This window comes from Babylonia areolata, chromosome 19 (assembly GCF_041734735.1).
Source record: "Babylonia areolata isolate BAREFJ2019XMU chromosome 19, ASM4173473v1, whole genome shotgun sequence".
In the NCBI taxonomy this organism is placed as follows: Eukaryota; Metazoa; Mollusca; class Gastropoda; order Neogastropoda; family Buccinidae; genus Babylonia; species Babylonia areolata.
In genome coordinates, this window is record NC_134894.1 from 12642918 (window position 1) to 12663774 (window position 20857).

At 41.6% G+C, this 20857-nt stretch overlaps 1 protein-coding gene across 7 annotated transcripts in view; it reads left to right on the top strand.

Moving 5' to 3' along the window:
* LOC143293461 (alpha-1,6-mannosyl-glycoprotein 2-beta-N-acetylglucosaminyltransferase-like) overlaps positions 1-20857 on the top strand; it is a 55888-nt gene that overhangs the window by 14203 nt on the left and 20828 nt on the right. The window contains exons 1-4 of one of the 7 annotated variants that reach the window (XM_076604341.1): positions 1086-1181; positions 12395-12477; positions 18016-18559; positions 20205-20501. In XM_076604341.1, the coding sequence (XP_076460456.1) occupies positions 18209-18559; positions 20205-20501 (648 nt within the window). In that variant the 5' untranslated portion in view covers positions 1086-1181; positions 12395-12477; positions 18016-18208. Of the gene's footprint in view, positions 1-1085; positions 1182-1404; positions 1541-1931; positions 1951-2536; positions 2599-6822; positions 6931-8847; positions 8867-12394; positions 12478-18015; positions 18560-20204; positions 20502-20857 lie in introns of those variants that run through there. The other 6 variants (XM_076604342.1, XM_076604344.1, XM_076604338.1 and 3 more) reach the window with 6 other exon arrangements.

Consider the following 20857-nt stretch of genomic DNA (forward strand, 5'->3'; position numbering starts at 1 on the left):
TCTATTCTTCTGTTCCTTTTGTCTACCTCCTCACTTACTCCCCCCCCCCCCCCCCGGCCCCCCTCCAAGAAAAAAGAAAAACAGATCTGTTTGTCTGACTTTTATCTTCATACATGGGTGGAATGAATGGGATTAGCCCTGTTCGTTTCTCATTCTCCCTGTCTTGTCATCCAGAGTGGAACAAATCTCCATATTTCTTAAGATTAACTGACTGAGCACACTGGGTGCACTGTGACCAGTACCAGTGACTTCTCTGCATATTTCAGACTGATGTGGGTCTGCCGCTTAATTATCTAAGGAAATTTAGTGAGTAATTAAAATCTGGAAACAGTACAACATTCAAAAGATCTCTAGTCTAAGGAAAGTATTCATTGAGACAGAAGCATAACTTATTTTGAAAATGTGTTTCTTAATATACAAGTAATTTTATAACACTGTACGTGTGTGTGGAGGGAGAGGGGATTAGGGGTATGCGGAAAGCCGCAGCTGTGTCTTTCTTGTGCATATTTTGTTTTATATATGTAGCTTTTTGTTCTTTTGGTCCAACCTTTGTCATGCTGTGTGTGTGTGTGTGTGTGTGTGTGTATTGCACTGGACTCGGTTATGGGCTGAGATATTGTAGTGGGTGAGTGAAAGCCTGTGGATGCACAGTTAATTTCCAAATGGATGAATAAATTAATATAGTATGGTGAGAGAGTGCACATGTACACAGTGATACATCCACACACATAAGCATTTGCACAGACATGCACACACACACACACGCGCGCGCGCACACACACACGATTGTATCAACGGAAACTCCCAGCAGTTTTTTTGTTTTTAATTAAACAACCATTATCTTGGACTACAATCACATACACCACCAGCTGTGAGGCCACGGGATGAACGCAATACGTTTTGTTGTAATCCAATGAAAAACGACGTTGCTCAATACTTTCCCTGTAGTAAATGGGTAATTCATTTCACATTATTAAAGTTCAACCAGTCATACAAGACAAAATCGGTTTTTTATTGGGTTTTTTTTTCTTCTTTTTCTTATTACTATTATTAAAGTGGGAAAGCTGGTTCAGTGACATCAGCGATCTGTTATCACAGAGGGAAGCGTGAAGACGTGCAGTCATCTGTGGATCAGTTTACTTCAGTTAACCTCGCTGCTGATCCTCCCCACTTGTGCAAAAGTAAGCAGGCTGTCAGTTTGTAGGCTTAGTTCCGTGATCCAGTTGTTACTATTATGTTTTTTTTGGTATTACATTGCATCGAAGGAACGAAGAAAATTTGTTCCTTGTCAACAGTTCAGTATGTTGCAACAACTTTGCACGTTCTGTCCCAGTGGTATGCCCTCTCAAGTTTCTGCCTCGCCACCTCAAGCCACGCAGTGAGTGCGATTGTACGTATGTGCATTGCCCCAACGAAACGACGATAAAGTGGTGACAAGTCGACTACGCATAATGAATGGGAGTTTTATTCTCGGTCCATTTCGCCACTGTATTTCGGTGCCGGCCAACACACGGTGGCTTTGCACTACTTACATAATTATGTAGGTCTTTTATTATTGTGTGTGTGTGTGAAAGGAGGGTGGGGTAGATCGCGCGTGTTCGCGTCGAGTGGGTTATGTCACGACCGTCTCGCGCAAAGCTTAAACGTGTTTGTGCGTAGTCCTGAGTGGGCGTTGTCCTTATGTGTGGGACACGTTTGTTTTGTGTCCGTGTTTGCGTATGTGCACACGTGTCTGTTCATCTGTCTCGGTGCATGTGAACTTGTGTGTTGTGGCACTTACAAACACAGTTGACAGTTATTTATTTATTTATTCGTTTTTTTTGGTTTTTTTTAATGATAAATCAAACAAATAGAATATCAGCAAACGCCGGCGGCGCGTTCTGACGTGTCTTTTCACCCTTTGATAACGCGACGTACAGTTGGAGCACTGGTGTGAAACTTCAACATGAGGTAAACCGCAGTGAAAAATTTGATCTTTAGGCGAAAGCCGTTTGGTTCTTAAACTCAGCTGTGCGTTTTGATCGGCTAAACCACCAAGCGTGACTGACAAGCAACTCAGGATGAGAGAGGAATTCATTCACAAATATAAAGCTATTTGTCAGTTAGTCAGTCAGTAATCTGAAGTAACTGTGTAAAATCAGGGACACAGTGATGTGTGTGTGTGTGTGTGTGTGTGTGTGTGTGTGTGTGTAACTCTGTGTGTGTGTGTGTGTGTGTGTGTTTGAAACCGAGAACGTGTCAACTATAAGGACAACACTCAGTTTAGGACCATCAGAAATGATTCGTTCGGTTGGACTGACTCAACACGTCACAAGTGGAACAATGTATATTGTGTCTGTGCATTTACTTGGGGGTGGTGGGTGGTGGGTGAGAGGTGGGTATGGAAGGGGGATATAGGAATCTAGAGAGGGGTGTATTTCTATGTGAACTGTGGGTTGGGTTGTCTGTCTAATGTGTCAAGCTCCGAAGGTTTTTTTTTTTTTCCCATCCGTGACCGGGTTTTTGCCAACTTTTGTGACAGGCTCTTGTTGTCTTGGGGGGATAGTTGATTGTGGATTCTGTTGTGTCTGGTCGTTTTAACTGCACGCAGTCTTCATGGTATGTGTGTGTGTAGCACAGTGTGTATGCGTGTGTGTTTGTATGTGTTAGAAATGTATACTACTGTAACGGGTATTGCAAGGTGTAAGGTAGTGGTAGATTTGTGTGTGTGTGTGTGTGTGTGTGTGTGTGTGTGTGTGTGTTCGACACCTCCTTTTGTTTCGTCTCTATCGGGTTCAGTTAAAGATAGTGCATTCAGACTCAAGGTAAATTGTTGGTTTGTGTGATCAATGTGTCCAGTATGGGTTTTCTTTTTTCTTTTCTTTTGTATGATTTTCTGTTGTATTTTTTTTCATTTTGTTTGTGATGGGGTGGATTAGACCAATTTGTGATTTGGATGTTTTTCTCAACACACTGACAGACACACTGACACACACACACACACACACACACATATATATATATATATATATATATATATATATACATAGATACATACGTACATTCTCTCTCTCAGTCAAGTACACACACACACATGCGAGCATGCACACACACATACACACACAGAGTCAAAATATGCACATCTAAAGACAAAAGTAAATGTCATGTCACAAGCAAATGGGATTTTTATGAGCCTAGTCTATGTCACCTACATTTATGTTACACTTCACTTACATAAGTCGACATTGCCTCACAAATTCATACATTATTGAGCACCCTCATTACAGAAAGAGCTTGTGCTAATTAATGTTGTCCTCTCGTTTATTGCCTAATTAATGGAGTTAATCCTTGATGATGATTATGTCAAAGCAAAATGTGAACACTCCTGTCGATTCAGTCTGCATGCATTATGCCACATCCTTTGCTGCACATGGTAGGGAGTCTGTGATCTCAGTTTGGTGTTCCAGATTGGATGTGATGGGATTTAGATGAAAAGTGTGTTTCTTATGCAGTAAGTCAACTTTGCCAGTTCTTTTTGTGGTGCTGTGATTACTTTTTTTTTTTTTTCACAAGATAAGAAAAGTACTGGATCTGCACATGACAGGAGAACATCTGTAGCCATGCCTTGATTTGCTTTGAATTAGTACTTTACTGATCTGCCACCTGATCAGTAGAGGTTTATGGCATTGTTGTCACTTTTTTTTTTTCACAAGATAAGAAAAGCACTGGATCTGCACATGACAGGAGAACATCTGTAGCCATGTCTTGATTTGCTTTGAATTAGTACTTTACTGATCTGCCACCTGATCAGTAGAGGTTTATGGCATTGTTGTCACTTTTTTTTCACAAGATAAGAAAAGCACTGGATCTGCACATGACAGGAGAACATCTGTAGCCATGCCTTGATTTGCTTTGAATTAGTACTTTACTGATCTGCCACCTGATCAGTAGAGGTTTATGGCATTGTTGTCACTTTTTTTTTTTCACAAGATAAGAAAAGCACTGGATCTGCACATGACAGGAGAACATCTGTAGCCATGCCTTGATTTGCTTTGAATTAGTACTTTACTGATCTGCCACCTGATCAGTAGAGGTTTATGGCATTGTTGTCACTTTTTTTTCACAAGATAAGAAAAGCACTGGATCTGCACATGACAGGAGAACATCTGTAGCCATGTCTTGATTTGCTTTGAATTAGTACTTTACTGATCTGCCACCTGATCAGTAGAGGTTTATGGCATTGTTGTCCCTTCTGTTATGGAGGGAGGATTATGGCACTGCTTTGCTGTCTTCTCATTTTGCTGACACTATAAAAAAAAAAAGAAAAAAAAAAGGAAAAAAAAAGACGAAAAAAAAAGAAGTGATATGAATATGATAGTTGTGATTGCTTATGTTGATGAGAGAAAAAAAAAAGTCAGTGTAAGTTTGGAAAGATTAAAAAAACAGGATAAGTACAATCAGTTCAGTCATGATAATTTATTTTTTGTAAATTTTAGAGATTAAAGAAAATAAGATAGTGAGTGTCAGCCAGAATAACAGAGATGAGTACAATACCCTTTTCCAATAGTTTTAAAATTGCATTTTACAGTCTCATTTGTAACCGCTAAACTGTCTTCAGTTGTAAGTTCTTTAGAAGAATCTCATCCCCCCCCCCCCCCGGCAGGCTGCTGTTATCTCTCATAGTCATGCAAAACTTATGTCAATTATAGTTACTATAGTTACTTTGGTGAGCTGCTTCTCGCTCTCATACATATTTTATGTTAATGAAATGCTTTCGTCTCTCATACCTATTGATGGTTGAGTGATTCACAGGTATTTTGTGCTAATTTTAATAGTGGTCATGAGTATTTGTTCCTATGATGCTATCTTTAATTTGTAACAGTAGTCTCCATCTGGAGAAATAAGGAAACGAAAAGAAAACTGTGAGCATATAGAGTAAGATGGAGACCCACTTTTGAAAATATATTAAAAAGAAAACAACAGGAGAAGTAGGAATGTGGTGGGAGGATGGGAGATGGTAAAACACTGAAAAAGAAGAGAGAGGAGGAAAAAGTTTAGTTTTTTTTAAAAAATTGAACAGGTATGAAACACTCACACACACACACACACACACACACACACACACACACACACACACACACACACACACACAGAGGCATGTTTCAAGGTATGGAGTCAATTCTGTGAAAAATATTATAGGGGAACCCTGAGGGGACTGTAAACTGTTTCATCTCTGGTCTGGCCTGGTCAAGACAGTCTGCACACACCCCTCACGGGGCGGGGGTGGGGGTTGGGGGGCAGAGAGTTGGGTGGTGGGCAGCACAGACACTGTCTACTGATCAGTCTTTTGTTGATAAAAAAAAAAAAAAAAGAGGCTGCTTAAGGTAGGAAGGTGCGAACAGTCAGTTAAGTTGTGATTGTTAAATGTATGCTGCTTTAGAAGGTACCTTTCTCTCTCTCTCTCTCTCTCTCTCTCTCTCTCTCTCTCTCACACACACACACACACACACGCACTCACACACACACATATATATATATATATTTGAGTACAAAGGTTATACGGGAACCATGAGGGGACTGTAAACTGTTTCGTCTCTGGTGTGGCCTGATCAAGACAGTCTGCACACACTCCTCACCGGGGGTTGGAAGTGGGAAGGAAATTTTACAATTTTGATTGTAAGATGAGTACAAAGTCAGCTGAGATGTGATTGTTAATATCTGTAACTTCAAAGAAGGTGTGGGAGTTTTAAAGTTGTTTTTGTGTGTGTGTGTGTGTGTGTGTGTATGGAACTTAAGAGAAGATGGGGGAAAAATTTAAGTTTACAAGTTTTAAAAAATGTGAGTACAATTTTCTTTTTTTAGATTCAGTTTTAAAATTGTATTTTTACAAAGAAAAAAAAAAAAAAGCACACACACACACACACACACACACACACACACACACACACACACACACACAGACACACACCACTCTGACTCACTCACACATTGATTTCCCTTATCACCCTTTGGGTCACAAATCCATACCTCTGCTGAAGTGTTTTCTTTTTCTAAAAAGGAGAAAGAAAAATACAAACAAACAGTTTTGAATGTTTGTTGTGGGATGAGAGGCTGACAGAAAAGGGGGGGGGCATGGTGAGTAGGAAGGGAGGAGAGGGGTGGGGTGATGGTGGTGACTGGGGGTGGGGTGAAGCTGTTGACAGACTTTAAAAGCCCAGACAGGTCCATTTTGATCAATACTCAGCCAGCTGGTGCATACTTTTTATTCCATTGCCTTCATCACTGAATGGAGCTCTTTTTTGTTTTCAATCTTTTTGTCACTTGCCTTCTGTGCATCTTTGGGGTTTATTATTATTATTATTATTTTGTACTTTAATGGAAGTACTGATTTGTTTTATTTGTTTCATCATTTTATATTCGTTTTTTGTCAGTGTTTTGATTATACAGACCTAGAGGAAGGCTTTCAGGGCCTGACCAGTGTGTTGGATTCACGCATAGGTCGTCATGCACATGCTCCTTGTTAAAAAAAAAAAAAAAAAAAATGAAGCCGATATGGTGTAGCACACACACACACACACACATGGATCAGTCCACACTCTTTGACACCTCCTGGTGAAACTGAAACTGAAACTCATTGCCTTCTCCTAGTTAACTTAAGAGGGGGGTTGCAGGGGGGGGGGGGGGGGGGGGGGAGGTGTGTGTTTGTGGTTGAAAGTTCCTTGGCCTCCCTCCCTCCTTCCCATATCAGGTCTGCACCACCAGTGCGCACATACAGCGTAGCACAGATGCAGGGGGAGGGGGGGCAAGGTTTGCAGTCTGGCTTGGGTTCATGGGACTAATCCCATATCTTCTGGAGCTTTGTTTGCCAACACTTGTGCTGTGCTGTTGTGTTGACTGACGTGTAATATGTGCTTGCAGTGCAGCACATTTTAACAACTCGGCTTTGCAGCAGTAAGTGGAGATGTGTATACAGCTGTGAATGATAATTGTGGATGCGCTTGACTGCAGTGTTGTGTGAAAGTTTCTTTTGTGTGTGTGTGTGTGTGTGTGTTTTAAGAAAAAAATCTGTTAATAATGATGAAAAAATAATAAAGAAAGAAACAAAGAACCTGATTCGAAGTGATGACCATGGACTTATAAATAGATTTTCTATTTATGTCAGTGGGTGATAACTCTGTGAAGGTTTCCAAACACTTGTTGTTATTAAGTTATCATTGACCTGGCTGCTCATTAAAAAAGACACCACCAGTTCTCTAATTCCCTATGTTTCCTACTACTCTGGAACCCCTGTCAGGGATATCCTGCTTTCACGTTATTCATTTATTTATTTATTTTTTATTAGGTGGGTGTGTTTTTTTTGGGTTTTTTTGATAGATGGGTTCAAAATCAGAAGATGGTGTGGTGGCAGCTGCTGTGTTCCGTTCTTCCACTGCAGGCTCCCCCCTCAGTAAACATCTTTATTCTGACATTCTGACAGTTCTGTCTACACAGCTGAACTCACTGCCCTGGTTCTGGCTCAGAAACTTGGAAGCAAGGAAAGGATTTTGTTTATTGTCTGTTCACACGTACTGGTGGTCTTAAGGAGGAAGGTGGCAGAATGGTTATGACGCTTATCTGCCAGTACATTGTCTGTGAGGGTCTGGGTTCGAATCCTGGTCTCGCCCATTCTCCCAAGTTTGACATGAAAATCTAACTTGGTGTCTAGTCATTTGGGTGAGACAATAAACCCTGATGTCCTGTAAATTGTAATTGTTGTCGTCTGTCGAAATTCTACAGAAGTCCACTCTGATTGATTGGTACACAGATATGCATGCACTCAAGGTCTGACAAAGTGCATTGGGTTATGCTGCTGGTCAGGCATCTGCATAGCAGATGTAGTGTGGTGTACATATATGGATTTGTCCAAATGAAGTGCCTCCTTGAGAAACTGAACCTGGTGACTGTAGACATCTGGTTTGAAAGTATTCATCTCCACATCTGAATGTTTTCATTTGAAAATAACTTCTCTGAAACTAGTTCGCCATTCTAAAAAACAAAAACAAAAAACCCCCAGGAAACTGTGAAAAATCCACCCTGACAACAACAACAAAATAAAAAACAACAACAAAAAAACCAAACCCAGCAAAACAACCCCCCCCCCCCCCCCCCACAAAAAAAAAAAAGAAAAAGAAATTCCTCTTTTCAGGGAAAATAGGAGAGAGATGACAGTCCTCTGCATGGTTCATACGGGTCAGTCTTATTGTTAATACAATGCATTCTTTCTGCCTGAAGGTGAAGGAGCTCCATGGTGAATGCATTGCAAAAAGCTTCTCAGTGTAAAACATCCGTGTTCAACTGCTGTGATCTACATGGTGTCAGGCTCAAACACGTCGCAGCTAGCTCCCCTTTAACTCTTGTTTTCTGTTCAAATTGCATGTGGACTGAACAGGGCATGGTTGATTTGCTCTTTTCAACATTATTTCAGCAGACCTTTTATTTTATATTGTTTGGTTTACCTGTGACTGGTCTGAATATTCAATGAGGTAATGAGACATGGTTGGTTTGAATATCTGATGGGCTGATGAGACATAGTTGTGAATGGGTCTTTTTTAATGTTATTTCAGCTGACTTTTTTTTTTTTGTTGAAACATCATTAGGTTTCTCGCAAACTGGGTGGTTTTTATGTTTGATGAGGTCTCAGCCCTGAAATGGCCCCTTTTGTGGTTGGCTGGACAATAAGCAACATGATTTATGATTCGGCGGTAGAGTGTGAATGCTCTGTTTTCATTGGCTGTGGTTTATGGGCCCAGCTGTGTGCTTGCTGGCTTGGCCAGCTCTGCTATTGTTGTAGACAGACATAAAGTGTGGGCTGCAGTGCAGCACTTAGACTGCCTAGTCGGAGGGGACGGTAAGTGGAAATTATATGTACAGCTGTGAATACAGAAGTGCTTGATGGCATTCAGGCAGTGTTGTGTGGCTGTTTTTCTTGAACAATTTAAAAAAAAAAAAATTGTTGTCAGTGAAATAGAAAGAAAAGTCTTTTTAAACATGTAACAACAACAAATACAATAACAACAGCAACAACAACAAAAAAACAAAGCAACAATAATATAAAAACATAAACTAAAAATAAAAAATAGGATAGCTGTTAAAAGGTTTCAGTTCTGAAAGAACTTCACAAAACTGCAATACAATTTGAAATGATAGTTGAAAAAAGTGTTTGAAATATTTTTCCTTTTGCATTGCATTCATGGCATATCTTTTCCATATTCATTCATTGATTCATTGATGAACTACAAGTGGTTTTTCATGTTTCATGTTAGGTATGTTTAGGACATATTAAAAAAAGAAATTCTTTATGAACTTAGTTGAATTTTTTTCAAGTTTAAAAAATAAACAAATTAAAAAAAAATAAACCTTTCGCATTCTTGGCGCATGTCTTTCATATTTACTCATTTGTTGATTAATGGTAAGTGGGTTTTTACGTCAGGTGTGAGCAGTACTGATATTTTTCCCCTTCACTACTCAGCAGCCAAACTTGTCTTGCTTTTTCGGACAGTTTAATTGAACCAGTCCCTGCAGACCTGCAAAGAATGCATCAAAACAATATGGGTGTGATCAAAACAAGTAAATAAAATGAAAAAGGATGCAAACATTTGGATTGGTAATCTGATTCCCTTGACTATCTCTTTCTAGTTGAAAAAAAATATTGCGGTACAATGACCAGTAACCGCCTGCCTCCCGCCCCCACCTCCCCCCCCCCCACCCCCCCATTTTTTGCATTGTTCTGTTTCAGCTACTATCTTGCAAATTTGTGCAACTGTTCAACCTCTTCATTTCTACATAATTTCTGGTTTCTTGTCTTTCCAGAGATAGGTCTTGAAATTAGAATTGGCTGTTTATATTACGCAGTTTTCTCACATGAGTCCATTCATTTTGAACACTAAAAAAACAACAACAAACAAACAAAAAAACAAACAAACCCAACAACAACAACAACAAAAAACCCAAACCATTTTTTAATCACGAAATGTGTACAACCAGCATACCATAATTTCAAACTTCTCCATACATATTAAGGTTTTTTCCTTTCTATTTAAAAAAACAACAACAAAACAAATGGACATAAGAGAAATGAGGGAATAGGGACAGGAGAGAGTGAGGATGAGAGAGAGAGGGAGAGAGAGAGAGAGAGAAGGGCATCAGAATTTACGGACTAAAGCAATATGTAAGGTAATAACAGAGATGATACAGAATGTGAGTAATGGCAGGCACCTCAGCATTAGATGCAATATATACAGATGTGTCAGCTTGAAAACAAAACTGATAGTATCTAGTTTAATAGCGGTATATGAGTCACTGCCAAAAGGTGGGCACAGAAAGTGGACAGTGACTGGGAAAAATCAGTTATAAGATTTCGCAGAGATGAATGCTTTATTGTGAAGGGACCATAAGTACTCACCTTTGTGTAAGAGGACAAGACAGCATGTTTTGTATTTTTTTTAGTAAATAAGTCTCTTTTGACAAGTATGATGGACATCAGTGTTTACAACACATGCACACCTCTTTGCAGCAAGAGACAAATCAGATAGGTTGAAAACACATCTTTGTGCAGTGTTATAACTTTGATGTGCTTAGTCATGGTGTCAAATATTTGTTCCCAGCCTTTTCCCTTAGCCTGATAGGGGTGGTTGGTTGTAATCATTGATGTTCATCATCACATCAAGGCTGAACATTTTGTTTTAAACAACAGTTAGATTTAAAAATACAAAGAATGTTATCACACAATAAAAACAAACACAAAGAAAGCAATTTTCATTTAAATATTTAATGTTGAAGAAATTTTGCAGTTTTGTAAGTACAATACAAATGTATAACAGACATCAGTTTTACACAAAACATTTTCCAGCGAATAGAACAACAGTCATACTATCGATAAAAAATTAAGATAAGCCAGTATGATTGATAGCAATATTATATCTCATTCCCTGTTGTAATCATAATGAAATATCTCTGATATTTAAGCTGTAAATGCTGTCAGAAATGAATTTCAAAGCAGTGCATACAAGATTTGCAACTTTTACACTGATTAAAAAGAGAGAATAGGATGTTGACTTACCACACAAGTTAATTCAGCCACCATTCATCTTTGCCACATATTATGCACTAAAATGCAGTGAAACATTACACAATCACAATGGCTACTTTTTTTTTTTTTTAATCACTTAAGTGTAACTACGAAAGCTCATCCCTTTCATCCCCAACAAAACCCATTTCGGTGACCAAAGCTTGGCAGTTGTCAGTATTATAATATTGTTGCATAACATGTTTGAAATATTCTAGAAAGGACAGATATCAACAAATTGACACCAATGCAATATTGAGACTGGTTTCTTGATTCTTTCATGTTCTCTCTTTGTCCTTCATCTGATTGTAAAGTTCAGGGTCATCGTTAGTATAATGTACACTCTGTAGGCCCAGTCAACTTCTGGTTCCTTGCTTTTCTTGCATTGTTCTTTGCTTGAAGACTGGCATCCTGCTCTCTTTGGTTCTGAGAAGTCTGTGTCTCTGCCATTACATCTGAAAACGTGAACACAACCATTGACTGAATGAAGCTTCGAATGTGTGGATGTATGAAACTCTTGACTGATATTTCATGTCTTCACCCTTTGTAGGCCTCAGCAGGGCCTAGTCTCATTTGCCCTGAGGAGCTAGATGGTTAGGATAATGTGTCATCAGTTGTGTTTAGTGGGTTTCTCTTGGTGTTTACTTACAGTTCTTCTGTCTATGATAGACCAACTGGGCCTATAGAGACCGATTAAGATGTGAAAACGTACTCCCCCTGCGGAGCACGAAAATGGTTTCCTGACACTTCTCCAGTCCATATGGGCCACTTTGCCTGAAAAGATTGTTGTTGTTTTTATTGTTAGTAAGTACACACACACACACACACACACCACACACACACACGCGCGCACACACACACACACAATGACACATTCACACACACACACACACACACACACACACACACACACACACACACACACACAATGAGACATACACACACACACACACACACACACACACACACACACACACACACACACACACACATACATTTACACACATCCACACACGCACACATACACGTTTGGATGAAAATGGTAACAGGTGGTATATATAATTATATACATGTTGATAATTTCAACAGATAACGTGGAAAATTTACTGTTGATAATGTGAACAGGATCAAGGATAGTACAACACACACACACACACACACACACGACATGATTCATGTATGTGCACCTGTGTGCACAGACACACATGCACACAGACGTATGTGTACACACACACTCACACCAGACGTTCACACCTTTCTGTTTACCATGTTTCAATGACCAACCCGTTTGGCTCTGTCTGTGTGTTGCAGGAACTAAGGCGGCTGCTACACTTGGAGTCTGGCAGCACAGGCAGGCCCCTTGGCATCGTTCCTACACCCTGTGAAAATCAAAGGTTAACAACTTGCTTGCACCGTGCCAGACCCATGAATAATGTAGGAGTGGAGTAGCCATTCATTAGGTATCCCAGGCCTGTTGGGGCTCATTGCATGGAGAGATCAGGAAATGTACTTATAAACACGTGAACATGTGTTGTGTAAATTTGCTGTTGCACGCAAATGCAGATGCACACACACCACACACACTTGCACTGTTATACCACATGCACATACAATGATACATGAATAATTATGCACACACATATGCACATGCTTATGCAGACACAGGTGTAATGTAGGAGTGGAGTAGCCATTCATTAGGTATCCCAGGCCTGTTGGGGCTCATTGCATGGAGAGATCAGGAAATGTACTTATAAACACGTGAACATGTGTTGTGTAAATTTGCTGTTGCACGCAAATGCAGATGCACACACACACACTTGCACTGTTATACCACATGCACATACAATGATACATGAATAATTATGCACACACATATGCACATGCTTATGCAGACACAGGCATAATATATACAAAAACACACACTCGCACACACACTTACACACACACACACACACACACACACACACACACACACACAGAGGAGTTTTTTGTATGTTAAAGGGAAAGAGAAAAAAATTGGAGAAAAAGAAAAGGGGGAAGGGGGGGTGGGGGTGGGGGGGATGAAGAGAAAAGTACTTTGCAAAGGAAAGCAAAATTTCTTTTGTTTGGGGCAGTGAGTATTGCTCTTTTGGAAGCTCAAAAAAATAACTTAAATAGGAGAAATTGTGTGTGTGTGTGTGTGTGAGAGAGAGAGAGAGGGTTGGGGAACATGGTAGAAAGAGTTATTGATTAATGATTTACAATAATAATTATGATAATGAAAGAGTTTTTACCTTTTCTCTTTACATTCAGTGGAGCATAATGCCCTTTACAATAGCATACACAGGAATATAATTATGGACAACTTTGTTACATATATTACATACGACAAACCCCTCTCTCCTTAACAGTCCATATGTTCCATATAGAAAAAAGGAAAAGCAGTTAACACATTTTATCCTTTTTGACACATTGCTCTCTTGTTGGAAATCCTTATGTTACATATAGAAAAAAAAAAAAGATAAGCAGTTAACATATTTTATGACACATCCCTATCTCCTTAACAGTCCCCAGTCACTCTGATCCATCAGGTGTCCTGAACACACACATGCACACACTCTCACACACACAGAGCCGGGTTTTGTTTTATAACACGGTGTCACGAGGATGGAAGCGTTTTTAGAGTTATGAATCAGAATAGGAGTTTTTAACAAGATGAGTTGTTAAATGATACAGGAGAAAGAGGAATGGCAGAGATCTAGAAGAAAATATTTTGTTTTTGTACAAGAAGCGATAAGCAAGCATATCAGAAAATAATCAGAATTGTTGTTGGAGTGTACAAGTTTGAGTGACTCTTGTCAGTTGCTCAGGGACTGTGCCTTTTATAGCAGAGAGGTGATTTTGCACTGAAAAGGTGCACATATTGGTAGCCAGTGGAGAGAGAAGAAGCAGAATTATCTGGTTAGTCTTTTTGTTGTTGAAAAATTAACCTTGCTGCTGTGTTTTGAACTTCTTGCACTTTTTATATCAACTTAACCTTCACCGTACTTTGTGGGTCTGACAGACCCATTTTTGCCTTAAAAAATGCCTTTAAAATATATTTGGTGTCCGATTAATTTGAAATTTCATGACTTTTGTTGTCACAACATATGCATCATTTTAGTAAATTAATGTACACTTTAACTGATTAGTTAATCAGTTACGTAATTGTGAAAATTTTTACCTGCATTCCTACGTTGTGGGTCTTACAGACCCATACTCCCCAAAGAAGAGAAAACACTAAGTACCCTTATTCGTAATTCGTGGGTCTCTCAGACCCATACTCGCAAAAGAAGGGAACAAACCAATAATCCCTTTGTACTACGTGGAACGAAGTGATTGTGCGTACATGACTGATGACACATAGGCTACCTCACTGCTTCTGTAGTTGGCTGGCACATCGCATCCGGCTCTCACGGAGAACACAACAGTACAGCAGGCTACCGGTGTCATTGCCTCAGGCAAGTTATATTTTGATGATTATCAAGTTTATTAATTGCCATCAAGTTAGCTTGCCATCTGTTCGATACTTTAGGTCGATTCCAACATCGCCATCTCTGAAGGCATCAGTAAGCATTGCAGAGAACATGAGGCTGAACAGCGTTGGAGCCAGGACGCAGCCTTGCTTGACACCATTTGTGACAGCAAAAGGAGCAGATGTTTCGCCATTGTCCTGGACTCGAGCCTGCATGCCTTCATGGAATTGGCTGACCAAGGAAATAAATTTCCGAGGGCATCCGTACTTTTTTTTTGTTTTTGTTTTTTTGTTTTGCTGCCCCATCATCTGCGCCGTTTCAGTGGCATTACTCCCACGCCGCTCATTTAGATTCCCCCATACACGGCCACACCCGGGTTCGTCCGTCGCAGTCCCAGCGTCGGCAGTCCACAGGGAACCATCGATGTTAGGTCGCCTGGAGGCCACACACCAGAGGAGACCCTGCACTGCTGCTGAGTCACTTCAGTGGTGTTCAGTGGTGCCTGTTCTGTTTTAACGTACTTAGGACACCACCTACTAAGCCCCCTACTAACGACAATAATGGCTTAGTCGCGGAGCCAGACTGAGCGAGCGTCTCTCCCAGAGTGGAGACCGCCACCACGTCCCTCAAACAACAGCCCCCCCATGAATCTGCCGACACTGACGACATTGACAGGACTCACCCAAAGCACGGAAGTGGAGGGGTATCGAAACTGAGGTCACCATGAGAGCAGGGCATGAAAGGTCACAGACTTTGAGACTATTTTGTTTATATTGATGACGATGAAGGGGGAGGAGGATGACGATGACGATGTTGCTATGGAGGTCCATTTTGGTTTGGGACTGCGTGACAAGGCTGTACTCTACGCTTCCTGTCATAATGATATCCCGGCGTTAACCAGGCCCGAGAGATACAGACACTTGCAGTGTTGGTCAGGTAATTAGAGCAACACACCCAAAGACGCATCCTTGAAGTGGATGACACTCGACTGTGTGGTCCCAGTCTCCCCATTTAAGCCCACAGCACACTCAACTCTGGGTAGGAGCCGGCCACGGGCCGAAAAACCCACCTCCGCTGGGATTCGAACCCGCGTCCTCCCAGCTGTCAGTCCGCGACGCTAACCACTTCGCCACGGCGGCTGGTAGGGCATCCGTACTTGGCCATGATCTTCCACAGTCCCTCTCTACTCACGGTGTCGAAGGCCTTGGTGAGGTTGACATAGGTGGAGAACAGAGCAGCATTTTGCTCCTGACATTTCTCTTGCAGCTGCCTTGCAGCAAACACCATGTCGGTGGTTCCGCGCTCTCTCCGGAATCCACATTGGCTCTCAGGCAAATGACCTTGGTCAAGGTGTGCTGTGAGGCGGTTTAGTAGGATCCTGGCAAGTATCTTGCCTGCGATGGAGAGCAAGGAAATGCCCCGATGGTTATCACAGGCTTGCCAGTTCCCCTTTCGCTTGTACAAGTGAATGATAGATGCATCTTTGAAATCCTGGGGGATCATCTCTTCTTTCCACATGAGTGAGTACAGCTGATGGAGCTTCTCAGTCAGCACAGTGCCTCCATCGTTGTAGACCTCTGCTGGTATGGAGTCTGAGCCAGGTGCTTTGCCACTGGATAGCAGATGGATTGCTTTCTGGGTATCAAGAGGTGTTGGCGGATCGTCCAGTGTTTCGTTGATGGGGACTTGTGGGAGACGGTCTATGGCTTCATCATTTATGAAGGAAGGGCGATTTAAGACACTGTTGAAGTGCTCAGCCCAGCGTTCGATAATTTTCTCCTTCTCGGTGATCAAGGTATTCCCATCTGCACTGAGGAGGGGGGATGATCCTGAGGATGTGGGGCCGTAGACTTCTTTTAAGGCATCATAGAACCTCTTCATATCGTGCCTGTCAGCATATCCCTGGATCTCATCAGCTTTGTCACTCAGCCACTTATCCTGCATCTGGCGTAACTTTTGCTGAACAGTCCTGCGGATGGCATCGTACGCATCCTTTTTTGATGTGGACTTTGGGTTGCTGAGGTAGGCTTGATGCAGACGGCGTTTCTCATCCAGAAGCTGCTTGATTTCATCACAGTTTTCATCAAACCAGTCTTTGTGCTTTCTGGTCATGGGTCCCAGGGTCTCTGAAGCTGTACTATAGATCAGCTCACGCAGGGTCCTCCAGTCAGACTCCACATTCTGGTTGTCCAGAGAGGTGGATTCCAGACGATCTTCCAGCAGCTCCACAAAGGACTGTTTGATGGTGATGTTTTTCAGCTTAGCGATGTTAAGCCGTTTTGGAGCCTTCTGGCCTTGGGGGCGTCTCTTGGGCTGGATTCGAATATTCAGCTTCGAGACTACAAGGCGATGGTCTGTCCAACACTCGGCGCCGCACATGGTCTTTGTTACACGTACATCTTGCCTATCCCTTTTCCTGACGATGACATATATATATATATATATATATATGTGTGTGTGTGTGTGTGTGTGTGTGTGTGTGTGTGTGTGTGTGTGTGTGTGTGTGCGTGCGTGCGTGTGCGTGCGTGCGTGTGTGTGTGTGTGTGTGTGTACACCCGCACATTCCAATATTCCGTTGCTCCTACAGTACACATGCAAACACACACATACCTCATCCTCTACACACACACGAACACACACACACATGCGCGCGCGCACAGAGCTCTCCTGACGTGTATACTTACACGCTCGCGCACGCACACAAATACACACACACACACACACACACAAATATATATATATATATATATATATATACAGAGGGTGCCACACATACACACACACACACACATACAGAGGCTGCCACACACAGACACACAGATACAGACACAGACATACAGAGGCTGCTATTGATTGGCCGGAAGAGGGGTGGGAAAAGATCTGATGACAGGAACGTGTTGCTCAGTCTATTGAAGTTGGAAAAGCCCACATTAATTTGTATGGGTCTGTCAGACCCACGATGTATGAATAGGGGGTAAGCTCTGGATTCCTTCTTTAGCGAGTGTGGGTCTGTGAGACCCACAAAATATGGATAAGTGGGAAAATAACCAAGTACGGTGAAGGTTAAGAGAGAAATTAATATGACAAGTAAAGTCTGGGCACAGCAAGGGAACACAGCTAGAGTCAGTGTTGCTTGAGTGTAGTGATGTTGAATGGAACTGATATGTTTTTTTAAGTTGTAGGTCTGCAGCTTTGCAGAAATTGTTTTCTTGTTGCTTCATTAAAAGATCTCATTGAGAAGTTTTGATTTATTCATTTGTTTATCTTTTTTTCTATTTCTTTTTTGCATGGGTGGGTTGGGGTTTCTTGTCAGAACTGGCTTTTCAAAGTTGATAGCTAGTTTAGAATAAAGACATTGCTTTCTGTCCTCGGTATTGTGAGAACTGGCCTTCAGGATTGATACCTGGTTTTGAATACAAACATGCTTTCTTTCCTCAGTCAACCAGCACTTGTGAATCCTCAGTGGCAGCAGGCATCACACCAAGTGACCTCCGGGAGCAGGCAGGGTGGCAGTTCCCAATGAAGCAGTACAGCAACAACCCACAGACATTTTCCCACACTGATACTTGGTGAAGGAGAGTGGTGGAGTCAGTGGGGGGAGAGAGACGAGGGAGGGGAGGAACACAGGGGGATGGTGAAGATGCGGCTGCACCCGCGGCGAGCTCTCCGGGTTGTGCTTGTGGTCTCCATGGCTCTCTTCGCCTTCCTCAACTTTCATGTCATCCTCAGCACCTCGGAGGAGGACAGCGCGCTGCGCTTCCACGACTACCCGGCGATGGGCGCGGGGATGCCTGGGATGCCGGCCATGCAGGACATGCACGTGCAGCTGGGTAACATGCACAACAGGGGCCCAGCGGACCCAGGTGGTGGTGGCAGCCAGCAGCACAAGGCGGGAGGGGGAGGGTCGGACTGGGTGGCCAACGTGGCCCTGCCTGTCCACCCTAAGATCGTCATCGCTTCTTCTGGCTCCAATCACACACAGGTGAGGAGGGATATTGGAATTGGCCTGCTGGCAGTTATGTCAGAGAAGATACGAGTTGCAAGAATACTTCATTATCTCTAAAAGTGTAATAGTTGACACGTTTATCAATGAAAAGATGACAGAGGGGTTACATTCACACAGACCAACTTAAGTCCAAACATGCTGCCACGTTGCTAGGTACACTGGTACAGAGGGATTTTCACTGCCACTTTGTGGCAGATCTTCAATGACAGCTTGTCTTAGTTTACAGTCAGTTTGTGCACAGTGAACAACAATGGCCTCCTTCAAATTGCACTTGAGGGTTATGAAAGCCTTGGGGAGACTGGGAAGAGGACAAAAACTAAAAAAAACAACAAACTATCAAGATTATAGAAAAGGTATGTGTGTGTGTTTTCAGTATGTTTCCTTCTTCTTTTGGTTTTTTTGTTTGGTCATCTTTTTTGAAATTTTTAATTAGTTTTCTCTTTGCATTGAAGGTGGTTAATCCTCCGTTAAGATCAGTTCTGCAAATGCTAATAATGTTATTGTGTGTTTGGTATCACTTGATTAATCCCTTCAGTGTTGGGCATTATTTTGGCTTGTGCTTCCTATTTACCAGGCAATTTGGGTTTTGGAGGGTGATAATTAACACAAAATATTCTAGCACGCAAACCCCTGCAAGAAAGTTTACGTAACCAATATTTTTCTGAAAGGAAAATGAACAGACTGTCAGTTTCTGATAGAAGCTTATTTAACACACCGGTTAGCGACGAGTGAACCATAAATGTGAATTAAACAAAGTTCACATACTTTCTGAATATATATTATAGATTGATAGCAATACTAATAGCAGCTGAAATGAGCAAAAAACAACAAGAACCCAAAAAATGCACTGAAAAACAACTTAACTAAATGTGTTGCCATACCATAATGTACACAGTCATGAATTATAACTGAAAGTCCTGGTATTCTACACGTTTTCAGCTTGTCATACACTCACAGTTTCTTTGCAACTGCGGTAGAAATGTAGTCAGCAAACTGTTTCTGGTAATTTAATATTTTTTAAAAAGAAATACAAATAACACACATACTGACATACACACACACACACACACACACACACACACAGTCTTCATGTGCCACGTCTGCCTGTACCACGCCAATTCACTTCACGCACACTTTCATGCAGTATCAAACAGGTCAACAGTGACCCAGTTGGCATACCTATAAAATGGGAGGGGGGTTAGTACTGTTAAGAGTTTCGCCTCCAGGCAGTTGCCTATTTCTATAATCAGTATTTTTTTCTTCTCCCTAAACTCTATGAAGAGTCAGTCATTGGGGTGCTATATTGAAGAACTGCGCACCAGATTGTTCCAGGTCTGCTGGTTGTATATCATTGCCTGAGTCTCTGCAAATTATTTTCCTTTCCATTCTGCAATGTTATCAGTTAATTGGGTTTTTTTTCCTGTCTTTCCTACTGTCACCCTCCATCAGCAGTTCCTTGTCATTAAATATCCATATCACTATCATCATCATCATAATCATCATCATCATCATCAACAGTTCCTTGGAGGGTTGTTTTTAGAAAGGCCATATAGATGAATTCTAATAATAATACCATTCTTCAATTTGACCTTAATTAAGTTAACACCACTGTTTGTTGCAGTCTGTCTTCAAAGGCCCCAGTTCGGCCATCAACACGAGCAATGTGGAGGAGATCCAGAAGGAGATTGAGCGGGTCAACAAGGAGCAGTATGTCAACAACCTGGACCGCTTTGGCCTGGCCCTGGGGTCGGAGAGCGTCGTCATGGTCATCCAGGCCCACAACCGTGTGGACCACCTGCGGCTGCTGGTGGCCTCGCTCAGCCAGGTGCGGGGCATTGAGAACGTGCTGCTCATCGTCTCCCACGACGTCTACTCCCACGAGATGAACGAGCTGGTTCGCAGCATCAGCTTTTGTCCCGTGAGTGGAGCGTGTCACTTTCTCTTTCCTTTTCGTTTTTTTTTTTTTTTTTCGTCCACTTTATTTTATCTTATTTTATTTTAATTTTTTTTTAATTATTATTTTTTTTAATCCTTTTTTTGCTAAGGTATGCTCACATACTCAGACACATGTTTACTACTTACATATTAAGTATGCACACATATTCACATACAAGCTTATTATTATTATTATTAAAAAAAAATTTTTTTTTGCTGCCACATCATCTGCACTGTTTCAGTGGCATTACTCCCACGCCGCTCATTTAGATTTCCCCATACACGGCCACACCCGGGTTCATCTGTCACAGTTCCATCGTTGGCAGTCTGCAGGGAACC